The sequence below is a fragment of the Plasmodium cynomolgi genome, chromosome 5 (assembly GCF_000321355.1).
Source record: "Plasmodium cynomolgi strain B DNA, chromosome 5, whole genome shotgun sequence".
In the NCBI taxonomy this organism is placed as follows: Eukaryota; Apicomplexa; class Aconoidasida; order Haemosporida; family Plasmodiidae; genus Plasmodium; species Plasmodium cynomolgi.
In genome coordinates, this window is record NC_020398.1 from 117213 (window position 1) to 141189 (window position 23977).

The window sequence follows — 23977 nt, forward strand, 5'->3', positions numbered from 1 at the left end:
CGTATTACGATAAAAGTGGAGCGCCAGTGGCATGCCCAAGCGTGTAAAAATGACAAGGAATATATCTACTCGAGCTTTCTCCACAGGTTACTTCATTAACTCGTAGGCGTGAAAAAGCTCAGGACGGGTACCTCCCTTTTTTGTCGATTTCGTAAAGAAACAACTGTCGCAATTTCAACGCCTACAATTTACCTGCCAATTTGTATGCAGCATATCTATCTATGAATACACGCTTCCGTGTGGGTTACAATTATGCGCGTCGAATCTGCAGCGCCATTAATGACACTGTTGCGTGGGGCTAACAGAAAAAGGAGCTGATTAACTTGGGTGGTTAAAATGGGTAACTAACATGGGTGGTTAAAAGGGCTGATTAACATCGGTAGTTAAAATGGGTGATTAACATGGGTAATGAAATGTCATTTTTAAAGGGAAAAAACGTCAAAACGGGAGAGTGCGCCAAAAAAAAGGGGGCGCAAAAAATTGCAGGAGCATTTTCACCGTTGTTACATAATGTGGCGTGGCGCCCCTTAAATAACCGCAAAAGGGCAAATCGGCAAAAGGGCAAAGCGACCAAACGGCAAAGCGACCAAACGGCAAAGCAACCAAACGGCAAAGCGACCAAACGGCAAAACTGCACGTAAATATATAAATGCCTCTTTGGTGCACTGAATACATAGCGCATACGCAAACTGGGGATGTGCCCTTCCGCCAAACTAATCAACTCCCAGCAGCTCGGTTTTGCTTCCTCCTATTTTGAACACACCCCTGGGGCTATTACGATTTCGTACGTTTAAAAAAAAAAAAAAAACACACATGAGTTGGTTGTATGTACGTACGTATGTGTGTGCATGTGGGCACGCATCCTGCCAGTCAAGGTAAAAAAAAGAAAGTTGCGCTGTAGGTGGGGGATCTTCTCCCATTGCAGCCAAATAAAAATCGAGCAAGTGGCGAATTGTGCCTTGTGGCGTCTTTATGTGACTGCCGATACATAAGTAAAAATGACCGGAGAGGGTGTATAACTTTGGGATGGATCTCCCCCCACATGTGCGCCCTCTTCTTTTGCCTCTCCGATGAGTTATCATTTTAAATCAAATAAAACAAACAAAAAAATGAAACAACATTAAAATGAATAAACTGCGAAATTAGTAAAAATTGAGAGCCAATTAATAAACAAAATTATGCGGAGAATAAAAAGGGGGCATGACCAAACGGGTCAAAAATTAGTTAGCGACCTCTTCTGCATAACAATCGGCCTGTCCTACTCTCCTGATTTAATCCCTCTGGTTCATCGGATTGTCGGGCGACTTCTTAAACTGAAAAATGGAAGGTGCGAATGGCGCATGCAATTTTGTTGTCAGTTGATTCACGTCACGCTTGGAAGTTCACTCGGACGTGCACTTCCTTCGATCCAGCGGGACATACATAAGTGTGATCACTTAGAGCCGTGTCATGGACAGAACGAATTAACCCCTTTGTCGTAATAATCGTCTCTCCAAAAAAAAAAAAAAAAAAATGTACCTGCTTCCATAATATTTGCTTAAACTGTGAGAGCTTCAACCCCTTGTACTGCTCCTTAATAAGCGGTAGATTTTCCTCCTCGAATTTTTTATAGGCCTGGTAAAGTAAGAAAAAAAAAAAAAAAAAAAAAAAATGGCCAATCATAAAGCATCGCACGTTTGTATGGTACCAAATGGACAAAATAGTGCCCACTTTTTTGGATAACTATGATACAAAAAAAAAAAAAAAAAAACGAAGGAGAAGAAGACGCATTTTCCTCTTCCACTTACAACTTTCACTTTTTTGGTTTTTTCAAATGAGACGTTGTCTAACGCAGAAATGACATTATCGATTCCGGTTGCTAAGGGAAAAAAAAAAAAAAAATGAAGCACAGAAGGGAAACAAAAAAGTAGCACAAATAGTTACGTCCCTTCCAGCCATGTAAACCACACCGTGAACTGGTCACAATTGCGGAGTTACAAAGAAGGGCCTCTCCCCCATCGGCGCTTACCATTTATATACTCATCATAGTCATTAATTTCGTCCCTCTGGATGTGGTTGATGTTGTCCTCTAGCTCCATCTCATGCACGTTAAGGTTATTCTAAAGAGAAAAAATGGGAAGAAGCAACATAAATAAAAACATAGCAAGGTGAAAAGTGGCACAGTGCGTTCCGTAGGACAAACTGGTAAATGACTACACGGGTGCACGTGCTGCAGATTACGCCTCGACAAATTCCAGTTTATGTGCCCCCCTTACCTTCTTCTTCTTATCCTCCTGCATTTCTTTCTTCTTCTCCTCGATGAGCCTTTGCAAGATTTGCGCCTGGGTCACCTTGGAACTGGTAGTTTTCTGGGGGAAAAAAACGACAAGTGGGCGCGATAGGAAGAAGTGGAAAAACATAAAGAGCAACCATGCTCATAATACAGTTAACACAATCGGCACAATTGAAAAAAACACACACACACACAATGCGCACTGACCAAACTGCAACAAAGCAGATGAAACGATTTAAGCAAAAAAAAAAAAAATTCCGTTGCGAGACATTCCCCGCAAATAGACTTACACTTTCTTTGTTCGACTTGAGGGACTTTTCTTCTTCTCCGTATAATTCCCTTAATTCTTTTTTCCTGTCAAGTTTCTGTTGTCTTTTGCTTTCGGCTTCCATCTGCGAGAATAAAGAGGGAGTGCATTTAAGCGGCAGAGACCAAACAACGGAAAGGTACCAACCTTGGAACGAAAAAAAAAAAAAAGTGTGGCATATTAATAACCACACGATGGGTGGGGTTGGGGTGATGCGGCCTTACCTTCCTCTGAATTTTCGCCTGGGCCTTCTTATCATCGTCCTTCCAGTACTCATCCAACTTCTTCTCCTCCAGCTCTTTCTGCTTCTTGTCTTTTTCCATTTTTTTTCTCATCCTGGCCTCGATCGCCCTCGAATTTCCTGCCCCCCATTGCGGCATCTTCGGAATATCTTTGTGGGTAAGCAAACTTGGAGCCTCAAAAAAAAACTCACAAAGTGAAAATTTTGACAAAAATCACAAACTTAGCAAATTTGTTCACACCAAGTGTGTGCTAAAACTGACTTAAAAAAAAAATATAAATACATAATATACCCTTCACATACACGGCTGTGCAACATTTGCCCGCCAGCCTCAGAATCATCTACATTTATTATATGCCTTAAAGAGAAATGAAAAAAATTCTCTGCTCCTTTTCGAAATTGCAAGAAACGTTGAAATGGAATTTTTTTCACTGATAATTTTATTTATTTTTTTTTTTTTTTTTTTTTTACTATTTTTTAAGTTGTACAATTAGCTGCAATTTATCAAATCAGCTTCGGATAAAAAAAGTGACGTGTGGGGGGGCGGCATTTGTGCCCGTTTAGGCCGCTCCTCAAATTCGAGGTTTGCGCTATTCCGACCCTCAGGCGGGGTTGGGCGGTAATAAAGTCGCACGTATGCGAAAATGTATGCAGCAGTTTATACACTCACCAGCATCCTTTGTAAATATTTTTGCGTGCGTCGACAGCATCGATCAACTCAGAAAAGAGGATAAATTTATCACCCCTCAAGTTTAACAAAATTAGTCACCTTTGACAGGCATATTCCATCAACCCACTCACTCTGTCGCAAAAATGAAAAAAATAAAAACGACCATGATGATGCGCAGGTAATCGCGGACACAGTGCGAAGGGCATTCCAAGTGGATGATGAACACCACAGGAGGAACGGTGCCCGCCAACTGGCACAAACCCTTCCACGTTAGATGAACTACCCCCCCAGCTGCAACCAACTACTGCCAATTCTTGATCTATGAGAAGGCCCGCGAGCAACTTAATTTTTCTCCCCCCAGAAAAAGGACTGCCCCGTGCGGAGGAATATTCCCACACCATATCGACCACACCAACTTCGCCACAGAAAAGTGAACAATTTTACGTGAAAGAAACGTGGGGCGAGTTGGGCCCAGAAAAGTCGCAAAGGAGACAACGCGTTATGGCTGGTCATGCGGGGAAAAAAAAAAAAAAAAAAAAAAAGACGGGGCGAAAAATAAATAGCCAAAAGGTGAACGAATTAGTCAACCAGATGAACGAATTAGTCAGCCAGGTGAACTAATTAGTCAGCCAGGTGAACGAATTAGTCAGCCAGGTGAGCTAATTAGTCAGCCAGGTGAACGAATTAGCCACCCGGTGAACGAATTAGCCACCCGGTGAACAAACCACGTACAACAGGGAAAACCAAGTTACGCCTCCTAACTGGCGAGCACGTACCCCCCACCAACCGCCGCTACACCACGAACAACTCAACATTGGCGGATGCGAAAACATTGACGTTGTTCTTTATCTTGGTCTTGCGCTTGATTAGCACGCTGGGCAAAGTAACAAATCCGTGCGTGAAAATAATGAAGGACCATCTAAGCCTAATGGATTGGTACGGCAGCAAAATATTCTTCATTATCCTACCTCCTGTTATAATATACGTCTTCTTCCCAAAACCGTCATTTGTGTCATCAGACATGTAGTTATCCTGATCAAATAAATTTTCCAAGTCGTCCGATGAGAGTACAGAAGAGTCGGAGGTACTCTCGGATGTATTGTTATTATTATAGTATTCCTGTTCATTTTTGAATTTGAATTCGTGCACCTTTTTGGTACTCTGTACGCTACTGGGTTCATCCCAACTGCTTTTCATGACAACACCTTCTTCCTTTCTTTTCTCCCCTCGATCACGCCCACCCCTCTTCCGGTCGTACAAAAAAATTATAACTTCCTCGGTGATATTCGTCTCATTAGTAATCACCGATTCGACGACAAAAATTTCGTTACATTTTGCCGTTCTTTCATAAAGGAGGTCTATCCTTATTTTGCTTTTCTTCACGTCGTTCACTGGGGAGTAGTAGTTCCCTTCCCCCTCGCCCATCCTGTCGTCAATCCGATCGGCACGTGGCACCTTTACCACAAGTGTACGGATGATATTTCTCCACATTTTGTTAAAAGGGAAAAAAAGGTTCCTAACGTTAAAGTGGTACTTTATGATAATGCCACCCCCTTCTGGATTCTTTTCTTTTACAAAGTTGCAGTAAGTACTTTTGTGACTTACCTCCACGGTACCTTTGAATGTCCCTCCCCTTATTTCCTCAACGATAATTCCATGAGCATTATTGTTGTGTATGTATAAGTAGTACTGCACTGCATCGTTCCTCCACCCGGGGCTTGTCTCCTCCTTCTTACGATGGCTTAAAAGTTGCACGTCACCTTGGCAGTCATTCGGTTTGGACGTAGGAGCGGAAACTTCCTCCGTGGAGCCCCTATTCATGATACCCCCATTCATAGTATTCCTTTTTAAACCACCGTCTTTTTCTCCCTCCTTTTCTTCCTCCTTTTCTCCCTCCTTTTCTCCCTCCTTTTCTTCCTCCTTTTCTCCCTCCTCCTCCTCCTCTTCAATGGCGCCCCCTCCACGGGCAACCCGCGTGACCATCGTTATGACAGACGGCTCCACGGAATACCTCCCTGGGTACTTCAGCTGGTCCTCGAAGTCAGCGCTTCTAAAGGAGAAATCAAAATTGACATTCACGTGTTTGCTCCCCCGGGTTGGACATACAAGAAGTGGGACGCACATCAGGTTATCCGCGATACTTGCGTAAAAGGGGAAATCGTTTCTTCCTCGATTTGTTCGACGATTGGTTAGACAGTTGGTTTGACGATTTGGTCCGCGTGAACCTCCATTTTTTCTTCCCCTTTTCATTCCATACGGCATGCAGCACTGGTTGCAGAAGTTGCTTCTTCCGTACAGTTTTCCCCCCCTGCGCTTAGCATCAACACGGTTTCCCTGCCGTTCCACTTGAAAAAAAAATACATCCTTTTCTGGGTGGCTTAACTTGGAGTCTACTTCTCCACTGCCACGGTGCGATAGCAACTCCTGAAGGGCCTCGTCCACGACCAATTCTTTCACTTCGTCCTGGTTGAGAATTAGGCGCGGGGTATCCCCGGGGCATGTGCGCCTGGCGTCTGCGGCCCTCTCGTAAGCAAGTTCGTCCTGACCGCTTCTTCCACCACTGCTGCCTTCACTGCTATCGCCGCTGCTTCCCCCACTGCTGCCTTCACTACTATCGCCACTGCTTCCCCCACTGCTACCCCCCTCCACCAATCTGCACACCTGCTCGCCCCCCCCAAAAAACGCAACACTTTGATCTCTGTGGACCCGGCGTACCCCCAAAACACTGCCCTTCCTCGTCAACAAATAAACAAGCAAATTATCCTCCCCCTCACAGTCATAAGAAAAACGAAACTCAAAAGATTTTACATATTTAGAGTACCTCACAAAAATGAGCAAAGGGTTGTATTCGTTTAGGTAAAGAACGTCGTTCCGACAGTGTACAAAATAATGGACGTACTTCGTTAGTGCCTTCTGAAAAAATTGACTCTTTCCGTTTCGTACAATTTTGTTCATGTAATCATTTAGGTACACTCCTTCCTTCAATTTGAAAAAATTTGATTCTTCCCTTCCCTCTTTGATGACTCTTATTTGGAAGATTTTTCTTTCCTCTTTTTTTGGTTCCTTCGGGTGTCCTGTTGTAATTACTCCGTGGGTAGTTTCTCTCGACGCAGCGTCAATAGTACTACCATGATTTAGGGTCTCTTTCCGTGCAGATTTTTCTTCGTCTAGGCTGCCTACCTTGGGGGGTTCCCCTCCCTGGGGAATCCTCTCGAGGAACTTCTCCCTCATAATGGATACACTAACTTGATGAATTCGCATCCGAACAATGTTGCAAGAAATGTTCAAATAGAGATCGACATAATTAACTTCTATTTGCTTTTTCTTTCCCTCAGGTATAAAAAAACTCACTATGTTTTTTTCCCCCAAGGAGTACCCCTTCCAAGAGGCACCCTCAAGTGGGTCATTCCTACAGTGATGCTCCCTAATGAGCTCACTCTCCCTCGCTATGCAGTTCAGCACACTTTTACCATTCAACCCAACTTCGTTCACAACCTCCGCTGTAGCAAAAATTACTCCTTCAGACTTATTAGGAAAGCTTAACTTGTAGAAGGACACGTGGTTGTTCATAGAGATACCGATAAAAGGTGAAAAGGGGAAATCTACATGGGTCCCATTTTTTATTTCTAAAAATGAGGCAATCCCATTGGGTTTAATCAAACAGTATAACTTTACGTAAACGTTTCGTATCGATATAGTGGGTGGTTCCTCGAGGGGGGGGACTCCTTCTTCTCCTTTTGTGATTTCACAATACTTGGAGAAAAAATCACTAAAATTTTTCTGTTCTCTTTTTTTGTTGTTCCTTATTAGGTCGTTTAAATACTCGAAACATATTTGGATGAACATGTGTTTGTACTCCTTGATGTTAAGCGGTTCTTCTTTAGAGGAAGATCCGTCTAAGGCGCTTCCCCATTTATCCGGGTGGAGCAAACGGCCCATGCAGCTCAGCGTGAGAAGCAGCATGGGTTCGTGCGTATGTGAGTTCCTGCGGAGAGTGGAAAAAAAAAAGGCAAAAAATTAACACACAAGGTGGGCTTAAAAATGGACACATAGAATTCACAAAATGGGTGCACTGGGCAGCGACGCAGCTGAGCGGATCACTTCATCGCACGAAGCAACCAAGTTTGGAAGCAACCAACGTACGATGCCGCCAACCAGACAACCAGCCAACCCGCGGAACCTTACCGAGTGCGCTCGTAGCTCCGCTTCGCCGATATCACCCCCAACAGCGTGCGCAAGTCGCCCAAGGGACAGATTCCCTCCCTCAAGGCGCCCACGCCCACTGCACTCAAAACGGAGGAGTCTTCCTGGCTGCCATAAAACGACAGCAACAAGTACAGGCAAAAACGGTAGTTCCCCCGTTCATAATAAATCAGACACAAAAAATAAATGACGAGTCGGAACAAATGGCTAATCTGCTTGGCGCTAATGATACTATATATTTCAATTAAAAAGTTTTGAACAAAGTCCTGTAAAACTGAAACAGGGCACATCTTAAAATAACTGTCAAATTGGGTGACAGGTGAAAAGGCCTCCACTATTTTGTCCCTCTTCCTGCGCGCTTTCAACATGTAATATATGCAGAAGCAGCAGTACATTCCATACAACACTGTGTCCTTTCGGTTCATGTTCATGTTTTTTACAATTCTGTAAAAATAGAGGTAGATGCAGGAGAGCAGGTTGTAGTATAGGTACTCCTTCATCGTGAGGTCGTACAGGAGGTGGACACTCTCATTCGCGCAGTGCTTTTCTTTTCCATTGGGTGCCTCTCCTCTGCAGTTATCCCAACACTTTAAAGAGGTAATCAAATCGGAGCAACCAGTTATGCCATACATGGAAATGACATGGGAAAGTCTGCCCCCACCCCTGGGTATATCTCCTACACCCTCTCCCGCTTCTTCTACTACGTCTGCTTCTGCTTCTGCTCCTTCTGCTCCTTCTGCTCCTTCTTCTGCTCCTTCCTCCTCCCTCCGCATCAACGCCAAGTAAATAATTTTATTATGAGTATAAATATGATGAATAGCCTTCTTAAAATCTTTAAAAAATAAATATATGTATATCATCCGAATGCTTACTGAGTTGAAAAAAATGACATACTTGAAAAAGGTGAGTTTGTCTGAAAATGTATTTTCACCTGCAAAAAGACTTTACATAGATTCACGTAAATCTTCATACTTTCATCATACCTTTCTAGGATCTCCAAAACGTATGCCTTCTTAAAATTATAATTAAAAAAAGTGAGTATGTTTTGTCCACTTTTTCTCTCAAAGCTTATTATGTGTTGTTTAAAAAAGGCATTAATACAATCTCTCAAAAGATTTTCTAACTTTTTGATTTTGTTATGTATCTCCTTTAGTCCTAATGTGATAAAAATCGCGCTGATGTTTTTAGAATTTAGAAGGCTAATATATTTGATGTACTGTTCTGTGTTTTGTGTATTTTCTGGCAGAATGACCAGCACAACAATTTTGCAGATTTTTTTCCTCCTCATGATTATTGCGTTTATTTCTTCTATTCGATCCATCAGGTCTTTGTTCACTTGGCTCATGAAGGCTGCGTTCTGCACGCAAGCGCGCGAGAGTTGGGGTTCACCCGGTTGGAAGGGGTCCACCTGGCCGGGGCTCTCCAGGGAAGGACTTTCCCCAGTTCGGCTTTCCCCAGTTCGGCTTTCCCCATTGGGACTTTCCCCAGTTGGACTTTCCCTGTTTGACCCCTCCACGGTGGGACTCTCCCCAGTTGAGCCCCTGTCTTCCCCCCCCTCATTAGCAATGCCCTGCCAGTCGACGCAAAATATCACAACAGACGAAGCCACCTTCATCTTTTTCAGCCAGGAGTGCATCAGCATGGCATGTCCACCTTCCCCCTCACTTGCGTAAGAATTTATTTTGTGAATACTGCCATAATCGTAGCTACTTATTTTCACATTCCTGTCCTTCATATTTTGCTTTAAATTTTCTACTATCTCCTCTTTTATGTCGTCATTAAGAATTACGCTAACGTTTACACTCGCCCGGTCGTAGATTTCCTCCTCGTACAGCTCCATGTTACGTCCCTTCTTCACTTCTCCCCTTGGGGTAACTCGAGCGGGGTACGTGCGCCTCCACGTGTGGGTGCACGCGTAGGTGATGTGTCCTCGTCCGACTTAGCCGCTGGGATTCTTCCATAAGTGCGCATGTTCGAGCGCGTGGCCTCGAAACGATCCCTTCAGTTTTGATCCCGGCTGGCTACGCAAATCGGTATCCCCCGCCTCTTCCCCGTACAGCCATGACCGCAGCTGCTGCGAAGGTCACCGCTACTGCTACCGCCACTACTACTGCTACTACTACCGCCACTACTACTGCTACTACTGCTGCTACTACTACCGCTACTACTACCGCTACTATTACCGCTACTGTGTGTTTTAACTTTTTTGCTCTCTCGATTTTATCAGCCTTCTCAATTTTTCAAATCGCAGCCTCTTCATCAGAAGTTCATCCGCCCTCATGAGGTAGGTATCCCCCTTGCTTGTTTCTTTTTCTTTTTTCTTTCTTTTTTTCCTTTTTTTTTTTTTTTTTTTTCTCCTTTTTTCTGATTTGCTACACTTAAAGGAACCCCGAGCAGGGGAGTGCTCATTAGGAAGGCTCGATCGGCGGGGGGCCCTTGCAGATTATACTCCCCCGTTTGTGCACACGGAGAGGCACGTACGTTAATGCGCTGTGGTCCTCAGGCGATTACAAGTTTACACGTTCGTGCCTACCCGCCTCGACCATTTTCGTGTGTCACCACAGCCCCTACTTTAGCGCACGCTGGACTCCCGTGACGCGCAAACCATTATGCTACTTTTTTTTTTTTCCTCTAAAAATATATAAAACGAAACGTAGAGGAATACGCTAGTTTTTTTTTTCTACACTATATGGGGGGAATTCCCCTCGTTCAGTTGTTAGAATATCCCTGAGGGAGATGTCCCGAAATTGTACCACAGGGTAGGCGAACTGCTATTCTAACACCCACCCCGATCTACTCTGTTCGTGGTTATTCATGTATAGCAGCTAATTTTACCCTTCTCTGCTGCGCCTCCAAAGAATCCTGAATCACCATCCTTTTTAGTGAGTACAAAAAAGGAGGAGGAGGACAAACTATCTTATCTGCACCCCTTGTCACCTAAAAAATGACAGCACCTTCAACTTAAAAAAAAGATAAAAAAAAAATCGCCACACCCATTCTTAATATAACAATTTCATTGGTCCATCCTTTTTTCGTTAAAGGTGAGATGAACAAAATGTAAAAGCAAAATATTTATCAGCGGGACTTCACGTGTGCAGCACCTACATCATTCTCAAGTGAAATTCTTGCACTTAAAGTGACAGGCCTGCTTGCTTTGTTTCGCATGTGAAGAGGAACTCCCATGTGATGCTCGTGGACAAAAGACAGCGGCGGGGGAAGTTTTCCAATGTCGCAGACTTCCATCCGCATGAGTTTTTGTGTGCACAGAGATCTCCACCAAATCCGCCATTCCCTGAACACACAAGAGGGCCATATTTTGGAACAGACTGCAAACTGCTCTGTAGTTTAGCTCCACCAGTTGCTTTCCCTTTGGAGTTACCTCCTCCTTGTGGTGGGTCACCCGTGCGGGTATTTTCATCAGCACAAAATGGAGGCCACGCTTATTAATTATGTGCGGATGGATGGACAGACGGATGGGCGAACGGATCAACGGATGCACATGTGTATTTTTTTTCCTTTTTTTTCCCTTCCCATTCTCCCATTTTTACATTTAAGAAAAAAAAAATTCTCCACATATTTTTGGCCAACGCCATTTGAGAAGAGCCAAAAAAAAATGGCACAAATCGGACAAAGAGCGAAGCGTGGGCGTGGATTTATTTTTTCGCTAGCGTTGCCTTTTGAAAATGTTTTTAAACTTTCCCAAATTTTTTCCATAGTGCGAGCAAAAATAAGCAAAATCGTGTTGCAAAAAAATTTTTTATGAGGTAAAATAAAATCTGAAACAATATGTGAGACCAGTTTGCCGAAATTAATCTTAAAAAAAAGGGGAATTAACTGGTTGTTACAGTCTGCATGTTCGCATTCGGGAAACACACTTATTCTTGTACATACGTGAATCAAATTTTTCGGACGGATGAGAAGAGCAAAATCGCACACACACAAACGCGCTCACACAGATAGACAACAAAATGAACATTTGGAAAAATAAAAAAGTAAACACGGGAAAAACATTCACACATGCGTTTTTTTAATTTTCAATTTGTTAATAATTTCTGAACAATTTTTTTTTTTTTCCCCTTTAATTTCCCGTTTTTTGCGCCTTTTCCTAATGCGAAAAATGTGCAACGGCGGAAGTTGCCGCGGTTCGAAATCCCGCTAGGGCAAACCGCAGGGGGGCGTAATTTTCACTTTTTTCTGTCCCTTAGTTACCTCGTTAGTTGCTTCGTTAATTTGATTCATTTGTTAGCCAATTCGATAGTTAATTCGCCTTTTCGTTCTTCTGCCCTTTCTTTTCTTCCAAAGCGCTTAACTCCTGGGGCAAACGTCCCCACCGGGCCAGCCCCCAATCTACGCATTTTCGTGCCATTAAAATATGCTATTTTTCTGTTGTGCGATTTTTCTGTTGAGCGATTTTTCTGATAAGCGATTTTTCTGTTGAGCGATTTTCCCTCCAGTTGACTGGCATCCCCGATTGACATTCGCAACTTGAGGAAGCGCACAAAAGTTTCGCATGCGCGTGCGAATACATTTGCATGTGTATCCATATGTGTGCATAAATACGCGCACCCGCGCACGCAACGTTCACACACACATGCACATTTTCTCGCCATGGAAACTGAAAACGTGGAAGCCGCCCCTGAGGCTGTGGAGAACGACAACACGGAGTACCAATATGAAGGTAAGACAGGAAAAAAGGGAAAGGAGCGTTTATGGGGGTTGTTCCAATGCCCACGTTGCAAATGTGGTTAATTTGTTTTCATTTTTTTTCCTCATTTTTTTTTCCTCCTCAGGACAAGATGCAATCTCAATAAGTAAGCATTCAAAGAAAAAAAAAAAAAAATTGACAATAGCAAGGCACAAACTAGTCATACCCCTTGCATGCACAACACCCACCCATTTGTCATCACATAGACTACACAATTCATAACGATTTTCCCCCTCCCAGTGCAAGAAGCAGAGATTGTCCTCATAACGACTTCTCTGATGGGAATAAAATCCTCGTTCTTTTCTTCTTTAAGGGCACAGAACTTACTGAATTGTAAAAAGTTCCTCTACGTTGTTGTAGACTCCAATAGGGATACCAGCACGGCAAAAAGTGAGCAAATTGATACCTACCTAGAGATGTCTCACCTGTTCAGTTACTTAGTACTACACGTTTTGGTGAATCCTTTTCTGCGCCACCCTCCACTTTAATTCATTTCTTCTTCACATGTAATTCGCCAACCCCTTTGCAGACTTGAAAGACGAGGAACTTTTCAATCAGTGGAAAGAAGACGAATTGCTGCAGTCAAACGAAAACGGAATTCTGCTGCCTCAAGTTTTAATCGATGGTGTGTCAATAGGAAACGACATAGCATTGCAAAATTTGGAAGATGAAGGAAATTTGGACTTTATCGTGTCCAGGTTAAAATGCCCAAACTGCTTACAGGAAAAATCGAACACAGATGTGCAGTGCCCTCATTGTAAGTATGACTATGTCAGTTTAATTTCAGAAGAGTTGATTAGAGACAACGCGGTCGTAAGGATGCTACAGGGGGAGTTATACAATGAGGAGGAAACGGCAGAATAACCAGAGAAACATGCAAATAAAGTGAAGTCAAATCAAATAAACTGAAGTCAAATCAAATAAAGTGAAGTCAAATCAAATAAACCGAAGTCAAATCAAATTAAGTGACGTCAAAATAGTGCAGCCTTTTGCCTAAGCTCTACATAGGGACACTTCTCCTTTTTGAGACCTCCCGACCCGTTGCCACCTACTTCTGCACAGCCAGAGTCACAATTCTGTCGCTTCTGCTGGAGACGCAGTAACGTCAGAACACGTCTCACCTTTCATTTTTTCTGATCAACAAATTAACCCCCTCTCTCTTATGCTAAACAGCTATCCTAACGTAACATAACATAACGCAACGCAGCACCCATTTTTAATTAACTTATGATGAAAAATATATTTGTTTAATCCCTCGATGAGAAAAATTCAGTCGTGAATGCATGTAAACGTTATAAACGCTTTTCCAAAGCTCGAAATGTTGAGGAGCGCCTATTTGGAATCCCTTTTTGCAATGCCTATTTGGGAACACCTACTTGCGCACCCTCTTTTGTGCAAATTTTAAAAGTAAAATTTTACAGGCCTTAATTTTAAGACCCCATAAACGCGTAGCTGTCTCAGTCGGGCGTGCACACACGAGGAATTTCTCTTTATAGCTGTTGAGGGTGCGTAAAAAAAAAAATTCATGCGTGTCTGCATACGCCTTCACGCACAAACATGTGTGTTCACATGATTTTCCTATTTCCGCTAGGCTTTGTCCAAGCCGATTGGTCCCCCCCCCTTTATATATATGTATACACATGCATACCCGTGTGTGCAACCGTTACAACAGATGCCACACTCGAAGGGGTCTACAGCTCCCCCCATGGTGCATGTAAAAAACGCAACACATATTGTCTGCTCTTTTAAATTTTGCGCCTCACATGTTGGGATCCACAAATGAGCAATAACTGCTCCTGCCTTGGAGTTGTAAAAAAAAATAACAAGTATCAGGCGTAAAAGCTGCTCGTAAAAACTGATCGTGGAAAGTGCCCATAAAAACGGCTTCTCCGTGTTTTCATAACTTAAGAATCCACTCAAAAAAGTCTCCACGCTTTATTGTGAAAAGGTGTTGCATTTTCCAAACATGTTTCCAACCTTGATGTGTTGAAAAAAGAGAAAGGGAGACACGGGTGAATTATTCTACTTATGTGAAAAATTTTACTAGGGGTTGTTTTCATGGTTAGCGAATTGAATTAACCGCCCATGTTGATCGTCTTTATTAGCCATCCATATTAACTGTTTATTTTTTTTTTTTTTTTTTTTTCAAGTAGCTCGATGCATGCACACCAGCCAAACGTTTTTAATTTTGCCTGTACAGTCAGGAAAAAATGGAAGTTTTTCCGGAAAAAAAATAACACATATAGTTACATACACGTACATACGTGCGAACTTGCCTGAATTTTTTAACATCATGGCACAATATTGACCGCAAGAAGAAAACAGCCTTTTTCACACTTCGCAACCCTTCATAATTAAAAAAAATGCAACACTGATCTTTTTTTTCTGGCAACACACAAAAAACTGCACACACATGTGAACCTCGTGGAGTCAGTTGCATGTTTTAACGAAAGCGCGAGCATTTTGTACGAAGAAAAAAAGGAAAAGGAAAAAAGAAACACAAATGTTGCATAACAACGCGTAATGTTGGATAAATGTTATGTAATATTCATGTTCGTAAATTTTCTTTTTGTCTTATATGTGAAAATTTGGAAGATTAAGCCATTTAAATTTGAAATTTTTTTTAAAGTTGTTCATGATTTTAAGCCTCATCCTTTTGTTGTGGCTGTTATTATGTTGTTTTGCAAAAAATGACATTTGTCCTCAATAGGGAATTGCTCTTCTTTCGCGAAAATTGGTGATTCCTTTTGAAAAACGCATTTTTTCCTTAATTTGCGTATCTTTCAAAAATATTGCCAGTTGCCATGCTGCTATATTGCTAGTTCGTGATTTCCACAAAATTTATTTAACAACTCGGGAGATATAAACCTGCAGTTGTATATATAAAGAGAGTGGAGTTTTTTTTTTTTTTTTTGGGGAATTTTACATATGAGATAGCTAAAATTCTCTATACCCCGCGTAATTTTACACAAATTTACCGCGCCTTTTTTTTTTCCTTTTCGCTTGCGCTTGTTCATTTGTACGTTTTTCTATTTGTACGTTTTTCTGTTTGTACGTTTTCCTATTTGTACGTTTTTCTATTTGTACGTTTTCATATTTGTACGTTTTTATATTTGTATATTTTTTTTTTTTTTTTTGACAACCACTTGTTTGGAAAAAAAGCTAGTTCGCTTCATTTAAAAACAAAAAAGTGAGTGCCCCCTTTAATTCATCGTTCTACACTTTAATTAATCTTACGTACAAACGCTTCTGACAATTTCGTTCAACCTTGCCTTCTTGAGAGAAAGAGTAATTTCCTTCTGTCGTGTTTTTTCGCCTTGTAACAAATTTAAAAACCGTCCACATCGCGAATTATACAACAGAACTGATCTCTCGCTTGTTTCGTGTTGTTCTATTTGCCTCGTTTATACACATGAATATATGTTTTTTTTTTTTTTCTCACCCCTCCGCTTAACGTCTTCATAAATAAAATTTTCCATTTCACTTTAAGCTAACGAAGACGTAAATTTTCCATTTGCTTCAAAAAGTAAGAGCCATACATTTCCACGTCATTAATTAGAACGTTTTGAAAAAAAAAAGAAGGAAGCGCGATATAAATAAATAAATGCATATATAGATATAGAGAGTTTTTTTTTTTTCACGAACGAGATAAGCAAAAAAAAAGTTGCAATCCTTAAGCCAATAGCGAGACGCAGCACATGTAGTAAACCAGTCCGATACCGATCCCGCTCCCACCTTTTTGCGCGCAATTCTTGTGTTACCTTCTGCATGATTGCGCAGGCGAGTTGGGATCAACTTCACAACGCAGATAGGTATATTCACGCACGCGTATATATACACCCACTCGTTTTCCCCCCTGTCGCTAGTCGATTTCTCACTTATGCATTGATACAAAAAGATGAAGTGCAACGCCGCCTTGCTAGTCCTACTTAGCGCATTACTCAGCGCTTCGAACGCTTTGATACGAAATGGGAACAATACGCAAGCATTAGTTCCGGAAAAGAGCGGTGACCCGAGTGGGGGCCAGAACAACCCCTCCGGTGATAACCAAGACACGTGTGAAATTCAAAAGATGGCCGAAGAAATGATGGAAAAAATGATGAAAGAAAAAGACATGTTTAGCTCCATCATGGAACCTCTCCAGAGCAAATTACCCGACGATCACCTCTGTTCAAAACTGAAATATACGAACATTTGTCTTCAGGAAAAGGACAAAACTCCCTTGACCTTACCCTGCACAAGTCCGCAGTACGAACAATTAATTCAACACTTTACTTATAAAAAGTTATGCAACTCCCAGGTGGCCTTTAGTAACGTGTTGCTCAAATCCTTCATCAATAAAAAAAACGAAGAAAATACATTTAATACGATCATACAGAATTACAAACTTCTGTCCACTTGTATTGATGAAGATTTGAAGGACATTTATAATGCATCCATAGATTTATTCTCCGATATTAGAACCTCCGTCACGGAAATCACGGAAAAGTTGTGGTCCAAAAATATGATCGAGGTTTTAAAGGCAAGAGAGCAAACCATTGCAGGCATTTTATGTGAGTTAAGAAACGGAAATAATTCTACCCTAGTATCCAACAGTTTGTCGTATGAAAATTTTGGAATCCTCAAGGTTAATTATGAAGAGTTACTAAACCAGGCGTATGCGGCGTTTTCAGACTACTATTCATATTTCCCCGCTTTTGCCATTAAATTGTTAGAAAAGGGCGGGTTGGTCGAGCGGTTGGTCGCTATCCATGAGAGCTTAACCAACTACAGGACCAGAAATATTCTCAAGAAGATCAATGAAAAGTCCAAAAATGAGGTCCTGAATAATGGGGATATTATGCACAGCTTGAGCAGTTACAAGCACCATGCTGGGGGCACGCGTGGCTCCTTCCTGCAGTCCAGAGTTGCGCGCGAAGTTAGGCAAGGCGACGTGAGCGTTGACGAGAAGGGTGACCAGACTGCCACCACAGGGGGCAACCAAAGCGCAAACATGGCCGCGGCGGCCCCCAAGGATGCGAGCCCTACCACGGCTGCTTCCAACGCTGCTGCTTCCCCCGACACTACTGCTGCGAACACTGCTGCTGCGAACACCGCTGCTGCGAACACCGCTGCTGCTCCGAACACTGCTTCTGCTTCCAACGCTGCTGCTACTCCCAACCCTGCTGCTGCTCCGAACACTGCTGCTACTCCCAACTCTGCTACCCCCAACGCTGCTGCTACTTCCCCACTGAGCACCCCCCTGTACGACACAAGCTCCTTGAAGACAAAGGACGTCGTAGTGCTCGTCAGAGATCTGCTCAAAAACACAAACATCATCAAGTTCGAGAAGGACGAACCGACTAGCCAAATAGACGAGGAAGGAATTAAGAAGCTCATAGAGAGTTCCTTCTTCGACTTGAGCGACAACACCATGTTAATGCGATTGCTCATAAAGCCGCAGGCAGCCATCTTATTCATCATTCAGTCCTTCATTATGATGACGCCGTCCCCCACGCGAGACGCCAAAATCTATTGCAAGAAAGTCCTAGTTAATGGTCAGCTAGTCGAAACCTCCGATTTAAGCGCTGCGACGGAGGAAGAAGATCTGATAAATGAGTTTTCCAGCAAGTACAATTTATTCTACGAAAGGCTGAAACTGGAGGAGTTGCGCGAAATTGAACAGAACAGGAAAGCGCTCAAGAATTCGAAGGGCAGCCTGTCCGTGCTGGAGGTAGGCAACTCGCAGAATGGTCCAGACGGGAGCGGAAACAACGGAAGCGGAAACGCCGCAAATGGAAACAACGCAAATGGGAACAACGCAAATGGAAACAACGCAAATGGAAACGCCGCAAATGGAAACAACGGAAACGGATCCCCCCTCATCGCAGTGGTAGGGGCCGATCTCGGCGAAAAAACTGACGACATCATCAAGAACAATGTGGACGTGGCAGCCTTGGCAGCCGACGTGGAACAAGCCTTTAGAAACCTCGAATTGAAAAGTGGAAGCTTCTCGGCAAACTTATCGCACGCGCTGGTTCTCCTCTCTTCCATTGCGTTACTCCTATTCATTTTTTAAAAATGTCAAATACATGGCCGCCCAAAATTGCCGAGCGAGTGTGGCAATCTAATTCTCCCAGTCCACCCACTCGTTTGTTTAATTCATGGCTAGCCTTTTCATTTCTCCTGCACCTGTATTTTTATTTTGCATCTACACATGGTGTGGGTTATACCCACCCCTATGCATAGCGACACGTCGCACAGCATCTATTTTTCGCACATGCCCCTTCCCCTGTCTATCCGAGTACCTATATATGTATATGTGTATATATATATGTATATGTATATGCTTTCCCCCACCCCCCCTTTGGTTTTTTTTTCTTTTTTTTTCGTCATATGTTTAATTTTTTCTTTTTACTAAACGATAAAAAAAGGGATAGGATGTGTAAATATAAAAATGGGATAACCAAGTGGCGGGGTCGAAGTGGCGGTGTCGAAGTGGCTCTGTCAAAGCGGCGCTGTCAAAGTGGCCGTGTCGGAATGTCAGTGATCCCCACGGAAAGGTCCACTTAACAAGGCATGTGCGCCCCCTCCCCACGGTTAAGCACATTTGTGCGGTTCACAAGGTGGGCTGGACGGGTTGATCACAGGGGGCCCCAACATGTGGAGAAAAAAAAAAAAAAAATATGCCATATATGTGGACACAGTTAAACATAGACATCGCGGGAATGGCTGAATGGGAACTCCTTCCGCAATGAAATGGAGAACCCCAATTCGATAAGCGCTACACAGAGGAGCCAACCCCTTTCGCGCTTCTTTTTTGCGCTCATTCGGAGGCCTCTATAACGTGGTAAATCTCCCGAACGACTGCGTTATCGCCGTGACTTTTGAAGCACTCAAAGAGGAGGGCGAGCTTCTCCTTTAGGGACTCCATTTGTATTTGCTTGAAGACTCTCTTTTCCAATGGGACTTGCTCGTCGCGGTTGTCTGTGCTTCCGCCCGTTGGGGCACCCCCCCCAGCTGGGGTATCTTCCCCATCGTCGTCGCTCCGGGAAGCTCCCAACTGACTACTCATCGGCTTCTTCTTGGCACCGACGATGGCACGCAGCTGATTGGATGCCCTCTCGATTTTGACGAATATGTCGTTTATGGTTCCCTCCATTTTACGGCTATTTTCTCGCAAAGCAGTGACTTTATCTTCCACACTTCTAGCATCCGTGAGTACATAATTCAGCTCGTTTTCCACTCCGTTGATTTTTTTTTTGTACACACTTATGTCCTTCTCTATAGAGGTGATGTCCTCCTTAATTTGGTTGCACTTTTTGTTTAATTTGTTTTTTTTTAAAAGCTCTTTGTACTGCGGGTCGATGCATTTTATATTATCACTGAAGGTTTTGTTTGTCTGAATTATCTCATTTAGCGTCTTCTGGAACTGGTCCACCTGCTGGTTTTCTTTTTCGATATGTGCATCTAGAGTCTCTATCTCCTGCTTCAACTTGGAAATGTCTTCTTCTATCTTTATTTTGTAGTGAATGTGTTTGTTGTCTTGAAGGTCGGGGCGGTCTGGTTGGTGGGATCTGTCTGGTCGGCCGTGTCGGCTAGCCTCGTCCTGCTCCCGCTGCTGATGCTGCTGATGCTGCTGCTCCTCCCCGTTGCGGACATTTATAGCGTCCAACTTGAGCTCCAAATTGCTGCACCTACTTTTTTTGTCGTGCACTTGCAGATTTAGCTTATGCAATTCGTCGCTCATATTTTTTACGATCACTTTGAGCGAGTCGACGTGTGCATTCATGTCTTGTTCGTTTAGCTTTTCATTTTGGACATTTTCTTTTCTTTTTTTTTTCAAAAGATTTAAGCTATCTAAATTGTTGGAAAAAATCTCCTTCATTTTGTCTAACTCGATTTTTAGGTTCATTTCGATGAGCATGATATTTTCTTTTTCTTTATTTTGGGCAATGACGGTGCTTTCTAGGGATTTAATTTCAAGCTCCAGTTTTTCTGTGTCTTGCAAAATGTTTCCCTTTTCTTCCTTCATGCACATCTGCTGATTTTTTATATTTTTCAGCTCCACACTGATCCGTTTCATTTCGTTGTTAATGGTCGTGTATATTTCTTCATACCTGGTGAATTCCTTTTCCAGAGTGTCTATTTTTTTCTGACTTTTTTTTTTTTCAAAGGTGCTAATCCCGGAAGCTACATTAAGTTTCTTCGTTAGCACTTGTGTTTGGAAATCAAATTTGTAGAGAATCTCCTTTTGCCTTTCTAATTCTTGTTCCATTTTTTTTATGTTACTTTTCATTTGCTTAATTTTTATTTGTGTTCCAACCATATCTGCTTCCAAGATGGTGTATTCGTTTTTGCTTTTCTGTAAATTTTCCTGCAATTTAAATTTTTCTTCATCTAGCATTTTTATTTTTGCATTCAGCTTGGCTAGCTTGCCATTTTGTTCGATTAGTATCTGTTCGCTTGATTTTATAAGTTGGTTCTTCTCTACACTGTTCAGTTCCTCCTTGGTGTATTCTCTCCTGGACTCTTCAAATGATTGGACTAGCTTGTGGAGTGTCTTTCCCAACTCGGTTAGGCTAACTTGGAGATTTTTTTTCTCTTCTAGTTTTTCCCTGGCTGTGATTTTTTCGCACTCCAAATCTTTGAGCAAAATATCCTTCTCATCATATACCTTCTTCAGTTCTTCTTGAACCTTGCTCTGTTCTCTCTTTATTTTATTTAAGTTTGTTTCTTCCCTTTTTAGTTGGTCACTCAGTATGTGGTTCTTTCCCCTCTGCGTTTCGATGTGTTCATTTATCGCCTTACATTTATGCGTTAGTTTTTCTCTTTTTTTTGCATATTTTCTGAATTCTTCTTCAAATTTGAAAATCGTTTGGTCTCTGTTATTATAGTGTCTACAACACACTTCCACTTGGTTCGAAGTTTTTTTTTCTTCTTCCATTTGGTCATTTTCTTTTATGTTTGCTTGCAACTCCATGTGTAGTTGCATATTCTTTGTCTTCATTATGTTAACTTTTTTATCTTGTTCTACTCTCTCCAAATTTAGCTTCTCCAATTTGTATGTCATGTTTTCAATTTCCTTGTCTTGGCATAAGGCGAATTTCTCCACTTCGAATTCTTCCTTTTGGAGTTTATCAATTTGGAGAGTCCATTCCTTTAGTTCCTTTTCCTTATCGATTAATTTCTCTTTCATTTCTTCTATACTGTTTTCACACTGTATAAGATCGTTCTGTGTTTTTATGATCTTTTCATTATTTTTCTCTCTCTCATATTTTAGCTTTTCATTTTGTCTGATCAAAAATTGATTCTTCGCTTGGATATTTACACACGCTCCACTTTCTTCTTCTTCGATTTTTTTCTTTTCCTCCACTATTTTCTTTTTTTTTGTTACTTCCTTCTTTTTGCTGTTGATATATTTTTCCAACTTGAGGAATCTATTTTTTAAGTTCCATATTGTCTTATTAGTTTCTTCCAGCATTTTTTCCTTCTCCTGTATCTCCTCGGACAACGCACTAATTTCGTCATTGTAAAAATTTTTGTACATGAGTTTTCCTCCTGAGGTAAACTGCTTCACTTCCTCCGACATGTCCGTGTCACTTTCACTTTCCATGCCGCTCAGCATTTCGTCTGTCGATATGTCGCTCATTTCTTCTTCTTCTCCCCCCAGTAATGTTTCTTCGTAGAGCTCGTCGTATTTGTACTGTTCTGGGTCTTCTTCGAGGATCTGCTGTCCCCCCTCCGAATTGGATTCTCCATTGGCAGGGGTGCTTATCGTTTGGTGGAGCGTGGGATCCCCTTCCACACTGATGTTGCTCGTCTCCCTTTTGGGGATATCCTCAATTGTGGACATTTCCCCCTCTATGGTGATCTCTCTCGTTGCGGCGTATCCATCATTACCCTCCTTTGCCAAATGGCGCAGTGGATTACCCGCCTCCCCTTTCCCCTTGTTCACAACATCACTGCTTCCTTTTTTCGTTTTCTTCTTTTTCATCATTGGGGATGTTTCGCCAAACAGAGCATACGAGAAAAAAGGGTCTCCCCCTCGCACTCTCACACAACAAGGTGACACAAAAACGTTGCTTCGAAATGGAACTGACCTTTCGCTTCGTTTCAACGCCTTTGTCTTCCTGGGTTGAATGCGGTACGCCGCGTGCCCAAATGCAGATTTATTTATTTATTTTTTTTTTTTTTTTTTCGCGAAAGAGATGCCACATGTACCTTCCGCAGAGCAGCATACCCACGTGCAAAATTTCCCCTCCTTGAGGGATAATTTTTTCCCTCCCCATTTGCATTCCCCAATTTTTGCTACTCCCTCCACAATGGTAAGTCCTTTTCCCCAGGAGAGGAGCCTTCCACGCCCCTCCCTTCAAAGTTCGCCTTTATGAGAACAGGACCTACAAGCATGTGCACATGTGCACATGTACACACACATCTAAGCACACACCACACATTTAGACACTTCTACCCTGGTGAGCAAAAAAAATGTTCCTTCCCTTCGATTGTCTTTTTCCTCCGCGTCTCTCCCCCCTCCCTAAACGCACACATTGTACGTCCCAACAATTTTGGTCATACCCTAATGGAGGGGAGACGCCTCCCCCTCTGTAGGGAAACCTGTTCACATACCTCCTCAATCCACATGTGACGAATGAGATGTGGGCCATTTCACCATTTTTGTAAACGGGAAAATGAAGAAGACAACAAAGTCGATGCGGAATGAGTCAAACTTTGGTTGCCCCTATCCCGGCTTCTCCATTCGAAGGAGTTTCCCCACTCGGGGGGGAAAAAGACAGCACAGCTGGGTGCAGCATTGCGAAGCATGGCACAACACGACCCAGCATAACCATGACCATTTTGAATGTCCACAGAGTTGACCCCCCTAACGTTCTTAACGAACGGACAAGCAAATCAACTTTGTAGCTGCCTTCCCGCAAACCAACAGCGGGGGTCAGGATGCAGGCGGGAAAGCAGCAGGAAGATACACACCTTCCCAATTTGCACATTTTTTTTTTTTCTGATTGATGGATGAGGTAATTTTTACAAATTGGTTTTTGCTCCCCCTCTTTTTTGTTACCCAACGGGGGAATATATATCTCCCATTTGGTACCTTCATTTAGGAAAAAAAAAAAGAAAAGAAACAACCAAAATGATGTTTGCAAAAAGGTCCAATTTGTCCACACTTATTCATAACAACTTGCGCATTTTAAATTTACATACAGCGGGAAAAAAAAAAAAATTGCTTTCCTGGAAAGATCACACATTCCGCGCTTGCACTTGGTGTGCTGTGTGCATTTTTGTTTACACTGATCAATTCGACGGGAAAACCTTTGCTACTTAAAATTTTTTCATTTTCGCGAATTGTCCCTTTGTATTTTATCCGACTAACGCTTCTCCGCTTAACAACTGGTCCCTTCCATGACACACACCTCCTCCCATCGATTGCACAATCAAGGAAAATTTCATTCCACTCTGTTATCCGCTACGTTAGTGTTTTTTTCCCCCGCTGCTTTTTCTTCCACTGCCTTGGCATCTCCCTATTGAGAAAATTAAAAAGCGCCACACGGGTGAGGATACACATGTGCATATACACATATGTA

At 42.4% G+C, this 23977-nt stretch overlaps 5 protein-coding genes across 5 annotated transcripts; 2 read left to right on the top strand and 3 right to left on the bottom strand.

Moving 5' to 3' along the window:
- Positions 1-1463: 1463 nt before the first annotated feature.
- Positions 1464-2959, bottom strand: PCYB_051220 (hypothetical protein; the record flags this gene model as incomplete). The annotated part of the gene is made up of 8 exons (XM_004221003.1): positions 1464-1490; positions 1519-1614; positions 1675-1722; positions 1788-1858; positions 2009-2099; positions 2256-2348; positions 2563-2664; positions 2804-2959. 8 exons carry the CDS (start codon positions 2957-2959, stop codon positions 1464-1466), a joined length of 684 nt encoding a protein of 227 aa, XP_004221051.1.
- A 1323-nt stretch (positions 2960-4282) lies between these two features.
- On the bottom strand, positions 4283-9533 carry PCYB_051230 (hypothetical protein; the record flags this gene model as incomplete). Its single annotated transcript, XM_004221004.1, has 3 exons — positions 4283-7475; positions 7676-8564; positions 8588-9533. 3 exons carry the CDS (start codon positions 9531-9533, stop codon positions 4283-4285), a joined length of 5028 nt encoding a protein of 1675 aa, XP_004221052.1.
- A 2829-nt stretch (positions 9534-12362) lies between these two features.
- Positions 12363-13260, top strand: PCYB_051240 (hypothetical protein; the record flags this gene model as incomplete). Its single annotated transcript, XM_004221005.1, has 3 exons — positions 12363-12504; positions 12639-12788; positions 12928-13260. Coding segments are annotated over exons 1-3 (621 nt in total), but the record flags the coding sequence as incomplete, so codon positions are not given.
- A 3036-nt stretch (positions 13261-16296) lies between these two features.
- Positions 16297-18456, top strand: PCYB_051250 (GPI-anchored micronemal antigen; the record flags this gene model as incomplete). The annotated part of the gene is made up of 2 exons (XM_004221006.1): positions 16297-17135; positions 17172-18456. The coding sequence occupies 2 exons, from the start codon at positions 16297-16299 to the stop codon at positions 18454-18456; spliced, it is 2124 nt and encodes a 707-aa protein (XP_004221054.1).
- A 747-nt stretch (positions 18457-19203) lies between these two features.
- PCYB_051260 (hypothetical protein) lies at positions 19204-22377 on the bottom strand (the record flags this gene model as incomplete). The annotated part of the gene is made up of 1 exon (XM_004221007.1): positions 19204-22377. The coding sequence occupies one exon, from the start codon at positions 22375-22377 to the stop codon at positions 19204-19206; it is 3174 nt and encodes a 1057-aa protein (XP_004221055.1).
- Between the last annotated feature and the right edge of the window lie 1600 nt (positions 22378-23977).